The 12354-nt window shown below is 41.1% G+C and overlaps 1 protein-coding gene across 3 annotated transcripts in view; it reads right to left on the reverse strand.

Annotated features, from left to right (window-relative positions):
* GALNT18 (polypeptide N-acetylgalactosaminyltransferase 18) overlaps positions 1–12354 on the reverse strand; it is a 540998-nt gene that overhangs the window by 32731 nt on the left and 495913 nt on the right. For all 3 annotated transcript variants that reach the window (XM_019551623.1, XM_019551624.1, XM_019551625.1), the window contains one exon: positions 5059–5223. In XM_019551623.1, the coding sequence (XP_019407168.1) occupies positions 5059–5223 (165 nt within the window). The remainder of the gene's footprint in view (positions 1–5058; positions 5224–12354) is intronic.

Raw genomic sequence — 12354 nt, forward strand, 5'->3', positions numbered from 1 at the left:
CCCAGCACTCTTTCCTGCCATGGCAGGGGGTCGGACTAGATGATCTGCTCAGGTCCCTTCCGACCCTACAAACTATGAAGCTATGAAACTCATAGGCCCCTAGCAGACGTTACACTTAAGACATAATTACTTTGTTAATCATGTCTTAAATAGTAACCTCACCACATATTCAGGCAATTAATGGCACCACCAAAAGGAAAACCAGCCACAAAAATATTGCACAAAAAATGTGTAGTATTTCTTCAACTGGTTTCCATCACCCATTTACTTGAATAAGTGGCAGGGGTCCCCAACCAGCCCCTGTATGGTCCCCACTGGCTCAAAACCAGCTGATTGTCAGCTGGATGTGGGGACTATAGTGGGCCTCAAACCAGTCTCTGTGCAGTCCCTACTGGCCAGTGACCAGAAGATCGTTAGCTAGATTTGGACTATGCAAAGGCTCTCTGGCTGTGATGCTGAAAAATCAGCTTATGATTGGGCAGCTCCAGGGTATACACGTGAGCCTGTTTGAGTCCCAGTGCAGTCCCAAGCCAGCTGACAATCAGGTGATTGTCAGGCACCTAATTTTCAGCTTGCCAGGGTAGGGTAGGGCAAGCTCAGGATTATGATCACCATCACGGGATGGGCTCCCTAAGGATGGCCATGTTACGCCTAAGGCCCCTTGACTTTGCCAATTTGGCCTGATGGGCACCCTCTGTTCTCGTTCATCATGTCTTGATGGATTTATGTTATTAGGACGTGAAGGCAGCCTCCCTTTGGACACAGTCCTGATGGATTTCCTTGAACCCTGTGGGTTCCCGGACTCTGTGTGAGTTCCGTTCCAAAACGGATGTCACGGGACACCCCAGCCATGTGGGCTATATGTGTGGCTCCAAACCACCTCTTTACCACACCCCAAGCCTCACAGATGGTACTTCCACAGCCCTCTGAGGCCTTGGTTTCACTATGCCTCAGGTTGTCACCAGGCTTTCTGCAACCCTGTCTCTCACGGCGCCCACACTGGTGCTGGGGTCTGTGCGCTCGCCTCTGTCACCATGCTCTCCGCAGCCCTGCCTCTCACAGTGCCCACACTGGTGTTGGGACCCCCACACTATAGCAGGGCCCCAATGAGGCCTCCTCCTTCCCCAATAGCCTCTTCCAAACCACTGGTCTTATAAACAAAATCAACATGCAAGCCCCAAAGCTATAACATAACTCAAGTCTCCCAGCTATAACATAATTCAAGTCACCCAGGGTATGCTCTGTCCCTCAACAGTATCAGAAGCTGCACTTGCAGTCAGGTCTCTCCCCTTTGCTTCCTCTGGGAGAGCTCCTTCCCCCTTGGCTCCTAGCAGAGAACTGTTTTCCTGGCCTCTGGCCTGGGGTTTATATACAAGCCAGGCCCTGCCCCTTCTGGTCAGCTGACTGCTGGCAGGTGAGGACCCACTAGCTCATTCTGGCTGCCCTGATAACCAGCAGCTGGGACCCCCAACTGACTGCTAGGGCTCTCTCCCTAGCAGTTCCAGCCTTTAAAAGGAGCAAGACAGGAGAATCACAATCACAGGCTCCCCCTGCACTGGCAAACAGAGTGTGATTGGATCAGATCTCTGTTCTGAAATTCGTGCCATCTGCCATACAAGAAGCACAAATTGTTGGGGTTTGGGATAAGATCCCATTGCATCTTTAAATTAATGTCTTTCAGCAATAGACATATGCGTTGTTCTGAGAAATCCAGTTCAATCTGAGTACCCTGCTATAGCTTTGTAAAACTGAATGGTTCCCAGTTTAGCTTGAGGCAGCTCTCCTTTCTCCCATATTTTATGACTTGCATTATTAGCTTTCCTTGTCAGGATCATGGCTAGCTTACAGATTCTATAGTAGCACAAGGATATGACTGCAATTTGGGGAGGGTCCAAGAAGACAGAAGCCAAACACTACATTTAAAATGCATATAAATATTTCAACAGCTCCACATCTACAAGTGCTATATAAGCATCAACAAATTTTCATGTCTGCATGCAGAAGTTCCAATCACTGCATAACAAAAAAAAAAAGTAAAGACAGGAGCTTTTAAAAAGAAAGAATGACCCCTCTCAGTTTTTTAAAGACAGCTCCCAATGTGTTCATAGAAATGCACACTCCCTTTCCCAGATTAAATGTGAGCAACCAGAACACAATGCATCAATTTATCCTTGCAATCCTTGATTAAACTCTCATTAGTTTCTTGTAGCTTACAGCATGCAAAAACTACTTTGCATCGCATTTTGTGTTCAGAAACAACAGCACTTTAATCACACTGGGTATTAACAAAGCAAGCCTTTCTGAACAGTATGCCTTTAATTATTTCCTTTGCTTCTTAATTTATCATAAAAGGCAACAAAAAAACCCCAAAACTTCCACTTCTCTTGGGCAGATTTTGTTTTGGGGGATTTGAACTGGATTTTATGAAGCAAAGTATTATGTTTTTATTTAGAGATGATCTTGTGTATAGAAAGAATAAAGGAGTGGTTAAAAAGGAGAAACATCTTCAGAGAAATTTTTAAAGTTTGTTTTTAGATTTTTTTATCCTTAAAATTATATTAAATTAAAGTAGTCAATTCAGCTCTTATAGTAACAGCAAACACATGGGGCCAAAAGACAAATGTAATTTAAAAGAAATCACAAATATAAAGTGCAGCTCTGTATGAAGTAGAAACAATGGTACCTTTGGCACTAAAAGCCCAGGCCATATGGTTCAAGATCAACATTAAGTAATGCTAGTTTCTTGAAATTCAGTTTAAACATTGAATACCTGCTAAAAGAATGCCCTCAAACTACGCATTTAGATCATCAGCCTGAACTTCCATACTAAAAGCAATGTTGAGATTACATTACATTTAAATTGAGGGTGTTCCACCTCCAGCCCACAGGCCAAATGCAGCCCAGAGCCATGGCACCCAGCCTTCAGAGCTCCCCATGGGTTGGGAAATTTGGCGGTGGTAATATTGTAGCAGTTACCACTGCCATACTTTTACACCACCAAGTTCCCAAACCCCAAGCCCCAGGATAGTGGGTTGGAGCTGGGCCACATCTCCTTCCCCCAGCATAGCCAGATGGGGGTTGTGCAATGCTCTCTCCCGCCATGAGTCTGGACTGGGGCTGGACCAACCCCCCTCCCCTCTGCAGCGCCATGCCCCATGAGGCTGGCTGGGTCAAGCCCCCTTGTCCCATGCAGTTGCCCTCTACCACCCCCAGCGTGGTTGGGTGGGGACCACCATGCCAGCTCCAGATGTGGGATCAGGACCACTGGCGGGATCGGGCTTGCGGCCAGACCAGGCACCACCTATATGTCTTACCCAGTGAAAAATTTGAGCACCCGTGCATTAAATCCCTAATGGTAAGCCACTGTAAGATAAAAATACGATCTGGACTCACTTTCCAGACTAGATATTTAAGGATTGCCACTTAAATACTATTTAATAACAAAAGAAACATTTTGCATTAATTGTAGAAAAAAATATGCTAATATACTTGATTGACTAGGGAGTACAAATGATCACTGCATCAATGTAGATACTCCAGTTTATTGCAGGACATTTTACTGCAATTATTACACTTGCTTAAATAAAAAGTGAAACTACATGAAAATATATGAGTTTACAGTGCTTTGCATACCTATGATTAAATAGGTGGGATATGAATTAAAGGGCTAAAGCAGATGCGTAAAATGCACCCAGATTCAAAGACTCTGATCATAGACCTACGCACTACTCAAGTTCTCATAATAAGGCTTTTGCTACGGTGGGGAAGGAGGGAAAGACGTACAAACTTCATGTTGCCCTTTCTATATAGAGGTAAATATTTCTGGGTTCTGAAGGCCAAAGCCTGAGGAAAATGATTTTCAGAGGAAGTTGTGTGAAAATTCTTGACAGGGGTGGAGAACTGGAATAACCACTCTTTCCTTAAAAAGAAACAGAAAGAGATGTTGGAGAGTATGGCTTCACTGTCTCTGTTTTGCAGCTCCTTGTGTAGACCTCTGGAAGAAGACCCTCAAAAGTGTGGTCTCAATAAAGACATTCCTGGGCAGTAGCATAGCAAAAGAGACACCCAACTTTACTTTTTTCTGGCAAGGGTGGATCGGTAAAGTAAGAAGAAACCACTATGATCATCCAGCTATAAATCCCTACCCTTGCTTATTCTATGGTAACAAGCTTGTGTGTCCGTACTCTAAGTCACTACTTCCTAAAAGAGAATCCCAACCAGTAAGTAAAACCTACCTCCTTTGTTCAAAGAATTATTACCTTACATTTGACTGTATTAAAATGGATTTTGTTGGATTGTGACCATTCAGCCAGGCAATTCAGATTCCTCTGTAAGGGTGAAGTTACACATTACACTTTAACCATGCAAAACCTATGCAGTGTTAAGCAGTGTTGAAGTTACACCATGTTGCGAGCATTCGCATGTTAAGGGTAATATTGTTTCTTTCTTGCACAGATCGCACTTTGCTATTAGAGGTCTAGTGAGCAGGAGTGTGGCTAGAAGCCAGGACACCTGTACTGTATCCCTGTTCTGAGTGGGGAGGGGTTGCATTCTGTGATGCTGGAAGAATTGCAAATTGCTTGTTTTCTCTCTATGGAGTAGACTGAAGCTACCCTAATAAGCATGGACCAGAGTTAACCCTTGTCTGAAGTGATGTAACTTTGAGATGCTTAAAGGGCACTTACAAGTTAACAAGCTTTAACATGCGGACGCTCTCACTTTAAGTTCCCTTAGTACAGTCTAAGTGTAACTTTGCCTTAACAGTAAGCAGTGCTTTAGAGTGCTGGCAACACAGTAAATTATCTGTAATAAACTTTGACAAAATTCACTCAGGAGACTTAGACCTGCCATTGTAACTGTGATACCCGCTATTAAGACTGTGATACCTGGTCTTAAGATCATATAGAAAACATGGTTTGCTGGCTTTCTTATAGAAAAAAGAAAGTTACATCTATTTCAATTCTGCTGATTAAAAAAAACAAACAAACAAACAAACAAAAGATTATTTAAAGCTGATCCCATATGAACTTTTTGAAGTATCTTCTGGGGAAGAATTACCTGAGTAAATTGCCAGTAAAGCTTCATTCTCTTGGCTTTGGCATAATTGCATTCAATGAGTCTGGGCCTGCTGTTCACATCCACCAGGCATCTGTTGTCATCATCATCAATAGTGGGACTCAGAACACCCACATGGATCTGCTGATTACTTGTATAATAAACATTCTGAAAGAGAAAGCACAAACAAGATTTATGGAAAAGGTATTTCTGTAAGAGCAAGCTAAATATGCGGACTACAATTAAACTTTTGCTTTGAGCCTATGTTCACCTGTAAATCCTTTCATATACAGGAAGAAATGTAATATTTTAAGGGATACTTTAAGAAAACCTATATTTGTTCGATAACCACTAACTAGGAAAGCTGTTAGAAAACATGTTAGTTGCTGACATACTGTTCTATCTATGAGGCGTGGGGCTTAAAAACAGGAAGTTTCTGTAAACGGTACATTTTCTTGCAGGAAGTGGGGTCAATTTGGGGACTACCATAAATTTTGACTCTGTAATCTGAGGAAAATACCTATCTGCACCACAGGAGGAAAGGGAGAAAAGAGAATAACAACCCAAGAAAATTTAGAGTCTTGCATGTGACAGAAGGCAATAAAAAAAAATAAGCCTCAAAAGTAGATCTAATAAGGATGCAATCTAAATACCAAATCAACATCAGTTAACTGAGATGTACAGCAGAGTATGAAACAGAACAATCATATCTCAGGACCCTCAGACACACTTCACCGAGTACACAGAAATGGGTCTGCATCACTGAGCCTGGCTCCTGCAGCTCTGGATTCAAAGCAGAGAACTGATCTCTCAAACCTTTGTAATTACTGTGGTCCAAAGAGTCAAAAGAATGTTATATTGTGAAAACTATACTTTTTGCCCTGTTTTTCCACTGAAAATTTAAGTGGGACTTTAGAGGTTGGAAAAGAAAATGGAGAAAGGATGACAAAAGAAGTATATTACATCTAGTGTTTGCTTTTAGAAGTTTACATAAAATGTTGGCAAGGCAATCCAAATCCAGAATATGGGGCTATTATGGCCTCATTTAAGGATTTGATTTAACAGGACTGGACTTAGCCTATGACAGCATGATCATCATGGATAAAATGGCTCTTATTTTTTGCATTACAATTCTTCATAAACAGTGGGAGGAAAGCACTAAGTTTTAGAATCAAAAAGTCCTAAGTGAGGAGCTCTCTGAGCAGCTGAATCTAGGTAGAAGAGTGAAACTGATGTTTTTACTGTCTTGTTGTTTATTAGTAATACTAACGCCTAGGAAAGAAGGGAGCTGGACTTCATCTAGTTGGAAAGATACTTATTTCCAGGGCCTGCTGGTTCTGACATGTTTATTACTGAAGTTATATTGCTTGTTTTATATGCACAGAGTGCACGTTGTTATAAAGAAATCTAATAAAATATTAATTACAAAAAGAAGAGAGAGCACAGATTAAATAAAAACAGCCATGGACACTGAAGATCTAGAAAGGGACTTGGGGGCCTACTGTAGAAAAATCTGTGCATACTTCATGTCAGGACATAAAAAACAGAGAGGAAATTAGAATAAATCAACACAGGGATCAAATATATAAATCAAAAGAAGTGGTGTATAAGTCTCTCCATTTTTCTGCATCTAAAATTTCTGAGCCAGATCCTCAGCTCATGCACCGCAGCAAAGTTTTACACAAGGCAATGGAGATGTGCCTATTTTCTCTTTGATCTGTTTTGTTTGATCACTTTTCCCCCCAAATTGGGGATACTGGTGAAAAATATAAGGTAACTGAACTAAGACAACTTGAGATTTTAAGAATCTCTTCTGGTCAGTCTTGTTTTCCCAGAAGAACAGAAGACTGTGATGATTGAGGACATTAATTCAAATTTCTGAGAGTTAAATAAAGCTGAAAGAAATAAACTATAAATACTGTTACAAGATTAAAGAGAAAACAGCATAGGAAATCTGATCCATAAATTAAGAAATTGAAATTACTACAATTAAAACTGATGCACTACAACAGCAATAAATATGTGAAATAAACTTCCCAGACAGACTAGCGAAGTAAGTATTATTGATGAGTTGAAGTGTCCAGACACTTTTATGGAGTAACAGAGAGAGAGGATTGAGGGATTCCATGATAAAGTGAGGAGGCAAACCTGAGATAATATTTTTAAAAAAAGGATTGTTAGGCCACAGAACTTTACAGTTCAGCATTTCTTCACAGCTCTATTGCCTTTTTGTCCAATTGTATCACCACAGAAGAGAAAGAAAAGCATCAGTACTGTCTGAAGGAAGCTATGTGTTAATATAATCTTTTTAGCATGTGTCCCACTATGAACAAGACAAAAGAAAATATAATGTGAACAAAATATGAGGCAATGAAACACACATAACCAAATCCTGACAACAGATGAAGAATGCACTATGATGCTCAAAGAATGCACATGCACACAGGTGACAAACTTGAAATTCTGTGCTGCCTGGTTGCCCCACAAAGCAGCCAGAAGGCTCCTAGGCTAAGCACAGACATTCAAAAACCCTGAACCTGTATTGATTCAAACTCTACAGGTTAGTCTAACCTGGCTAGGATGAACCAGTTTGTAACCACAAAGACATCCCCTCTGGACTGAGGAAATGCAGGCACAACCCTGCAATGACTCAGGCTAGAAACCGAGGGGTGCTAGAGCAGCCCTCCCTTCATTTCCAGAGTGCTGAGCTGAGGGGGAGCATAGCCAGGTCCTGGCAGGATGCTCTGATTAGGGAGGGTTCCTCCCACCCCCTTGCTGCTTGTGGCCAGCAAGGGAGCCAGCAAGGATTTATACAGCATTTAGTTACACAGGGGGTAGTTACACAGCATTTATCAGCACATCAGCAAAACAAAAGCCTCTTTTATTAGTTCAAGCTCTTCTTAAACAACTTTTTCCAAGGAAGGAACAGAGGGACATTACCAGCTGACCTGTTGATTAGCTCCAAAAAGCCCTAAGATGACATGTTCCTGTGTGCCTGTTACAGACAGCTCTCAGCGTTAGCTAGAATACCACATGCTGTCTACAGCCCATGACGTAGTAGAAAGGAGGGAGGGATCCCTGCTTGAGCAGGGAGTGGTGAGGCAGGGAATGGGCAAAGGGAAGCCAGGCAGAGTCTGCTGTGCCTGCCGTTTCTGCCGGAGCTCCAACCAGGGACCAGAGCAGAGGGGCCAGCCCAGGCAAAGCATCTGGGATGCTGGGGGACTCTGGTTTAACTTAAACCAGGAAGGGGTCTGGGTGAGACATTACATAAACTGGTTTGAGCAAATCAGTTAAGTCTGATATTACATGCAACCAGGTTTATCTCAAACCAATTTCAGCCATTTTGAAATTCATTTATGTGCACTGAATGTCTGTTCTGTTACAGGATTAAACCAGTTTCTGATCACTTAAACTGGTTTGTGTGTAATGTCTATCCCTAGCTGCAGTAATCACCTGACCTCATGACTGGTCAAAGAGGGGCCAGGTCATATTGTAGGTGCAAGTGCTTTTGGAAAGTTATGCCAATACTGCGTTAGGCCTGATGTACACTTAAATGGGAGAAGAATGGCAGCCCAGGTTGTGAGGACTTAAGAAACTGAACCTGGAATTGTTTGTTAGCAAACAGATACAGATAAAAAATGTGCTACAATGGTGTTGCCACTAATTTTGAGAGAGCAACTCATGCAATCACTTCACTTTTCACATGTGCTCCTTCCTTGTACAATAATCAAATACATAGAAGAAGAATCAAATTTTGTGATCTGCACTATTTCTATAAAGTGTGTTTCCTGTGGGATATTGCTCTGTTCCTTACATGCCAGTGGCCCTTTTGTTTCTGTACTGAAGCACAACCTGAGAGTTTGATTCCATTGTAACAGTTACAATGGTAAAATCAACAAATGCTCACCTCACATCCTTAATATTTTATTATTAATGGAAAGTGGAAAATTACAAAGATTGTACAGATTTTCTGTGCTCATTGTTCTGTGTGTTGCTCTTGGCTATAAGGATCTTTTTCATTGCTGTGGAAAAATCCTTACACCAAAATACCACGAGACAAAGATGACAGTTAGATGAATGATAGAGAAGGTGACTGCTGGTACTATTTACAAACGACTACCACCTTTCTAATATTCTTGGATTTACATAGCTAATAGATAAATCCTGATTAAACTTATTTCCCTTGAAAAAGGGCTCAGCTACACAACAAGAGAATAGTTTTAATTGCTATGAAATTACATCTTTCCTGTTTAAAGGGCAGTAAAAACATGAAACCCAATGCATTTAAATCTGTTCACCTCATTATTTTCATCTTCAAAAAATATTGGTTATGAGGATCCTTTTACCGAGTTGGGAAAATAAGTAATCTTTTGGGGTTACATATTAGGAGATTGTTCAGCTTAGTTATATTTATTGTCTCAATGCTTTCACATTTGGCTTGGTAGATCTATGCATGTTTTGTTGCTGTTTTATTTCTTGGAAAATTGGAGTCCTACAAGTGACAAGGTCCTACAAGGTTCTTATTCTATCACAGTATAAAAAGGGGTCTGTACTCATGAATTATGGAATTCAGTATGGTGGCAAACTAAACGAATGCCCACAGCACCACTTCTTACAGCGGATCACTTAACTTTACTTCAAGTGGATAGTTTTAACCAGCACCAATGAGCATGACAGCTACAATGCAATCCACTTCAGCACAAAATAACAACTGAGACATTTTTGTTAAAAACACTTCAGAAAATACAGGCAAAGCATCTTTTACAGCACATGTGTTTTGATGATACTACCACACTAAACTTTCAGGCTCTAAGCAAAAGGGATGAGAGAGAAATTTTACAAGCATCTAAGTATTTTATAAACCTAAGTCCAAATTTCATAAGTGACTCAGGTGCATGGACGTGTAACTCTTACTGAAAACTGTACATGTCTTTGAAAATTTGACTCATATTTGGGCAGTGCCTGGACTTTTCAATCCCCATGTCATGGAAAAATGTCACAACTGGCAGCACTTAAAGACACAACCAGATTCCTCAGCTAGTACAAACTGTTACAGCTCCACTGGCACTGCTGTACATTGATTTACCAAAGTTGGTCCTCAAGAGGTGTCATCATCTACTAGATTGTACTGCAGACCCCAAAGGCCCAGACAGCAACTTCCTCAGGACAGTGGGTCTGAGAAAGACAGCCATCTACTACCAGGGACAAGGTTTAAAGTGCCACTTTGACCCTCAGTTTCTGATCATCCTGAAGAGGGTACGAGTGGTTCATCTGGAAAGCACATGGGGATTAACCAGGAAGTCGCTGCTCACTGTGACCTGGACCAAAGCCAGCACTGGACTGGCCTGTACTTTGGGGTTTTTTTGTTTCAAGGGGAGAGTAGCCCAGAGAGCCCAAGGAGACTCCAGTATGGAGTCCCCCTTTGAGAGCATTCTTATTGAGGCTGGTGAAATTCTCATTAGTAAGAGACAGAGAAAGCTGTTTTATTAGTGAGACCAATAGCTGAAATACCAAACTAACATATCAAAGTGCCACTGATTTCTAAGGAAAAAAGTCCTACATTGAAGCTAACACATGAACAGATGACCAAAAAGTTATTTTGTATGCTGTAACACAACAAACTTCTGAATTTTGTTACTGGAACACAAAGCATTAGTATTTCTCTTGTATTTCACTCAATACAATTAGCATTTTAAGTGCTAATATTTAAGGATGGCTTCAAATTAAACTTTTACTGCAGGAAAAAATCAGTGAGAGTCAGTGAATTCATCATGAAGGGTAGGTGGAATTTATAAGTAACCAGGATTACCATCAGTTAAAATCTACTCTGAATAAAGCTTTATGATTCATGCAGGAATCCTCCAATGTAGCATATATGGGAAACAAGCTTAGAACCCTTGGTAGTCCCTCTCAAGTGCACTGCATAAGTACAGGGTTTCCCACCTTCTCTCATCTGCAGGCAGGACTTCGCAGTTCAGTTGTTCTAAGCTGCAACCCTCCCTCTAACATGATAGACCCAAGTGTTTTTGGCACCTGCCAAAAGCTTCCCACTCAGGAGCTTGTGACTGGCAGCCAATTCAAGTACTTCAAAAACAGATTGTTCAAAGCAAAAAAACATTGTTTTTTGTACATAAGTTTTTTGTTCTTCTACTCTTTTTCTCTGATTGCTATGTGCTTTCTTAGATCTTATGTAGAGCTTATAATTTCCATCAAAGCTTTGGCAATCTTAGATCCGTCCAGTAGGATCGCTGCTGCAGCCCATGTGCTATCTGTGAACACCTTACAGTGACTGAATGTCCCTCACCAAAGAGAGAGAGAGAGTTTTTAACTGGTTAATATCCATTTAATTTTAGACCCCCAGCCTTGACAAATCAGCTAAGTAATTTTGCCCAGAACCTGAAAATTAGTTTCCAGTTTCCTTAAATCCCTTGAAATCCTTTACCTGGAAGAGACTTCTCTCTGGCAACTGGTCCATTTCCCACTTGCTCTTTTTAACAACCCCTCTAATCCCTCTGGTAGGCAGGTAGATTAATGCCAAGCAGGTAAACTGAGATATGCATACTAAAGCTATTTTCCAAGTTTTGCACAAAGAGAAAGGGGAAAATGTAGTGACTGGAGGTTTGGCTTTGATTCTTAAAGACGTCTGAAATAAAAAGGCTATTGAGCTAAAAACATAGAAGAGGGCAGTGCTTAGGTTCCTTGAAAAACTCTCTGAAATTTTTTTCTTGTATGTGAAAACTCTTCAGCATTCAAGAAAACCCGATACACCAGGATTTTCCCAGTTGTATCTCAATTTGCTTCAGGTATTTTTTCATCCTTGACAATTCAAATTTATCTTTCTTTAGAAATGTTAGTGTACCATTTAGACATTAATAAGACTCAGTATATCACATGGATACTAAAATATAGTGGCAGTCTAACTTCCAAACTTTCTCTTGTGGAAAGTCCACATTTATGACCATGTTGAAGGCATTTACCTGTTTTATTTTAGTCTATCTACTCCAGGCTAAGTTCTACCCCTAGTTGTACACTGGGAAGCACTCTGAACTCCATGTTGTTTGACTGAGATAGCAGCCTGTTATCAACAGGTACAGACAGAAGTGACAATTTTCACCTGATCTGGCCCCTGAAAACACTCTACAGCCATGATGAAACAAGTGCGCGGCTGCAGAGTGCTTTAAAAGGTTGTTCTGCAACAATCTGAACCTTCACTATCTGAGGGTTCAGATGAACAAGGCTCCAATCCTCCCTCCTCTCCAATCCAGCATGGCTGGGGAGACCCCAGAATGGACCTCTGTC

This window comes from Crocodylus porosus, unplaced genomic scaffold (genome assembly GCF_001723895.1).
Source record: "Crocodylus porosus isolate Cpor-Errol unplaced genomic scaffold, CroPor_comp1, whole genome shotgun sequence".
In the NCBI taxonomy this organism is placed as follows: domain Eukaryota; kingdom Metazoa; phylum Chordata; order Crocodylia; family Crocodylidae; genus Crocodylus; species Crocodylus porosus.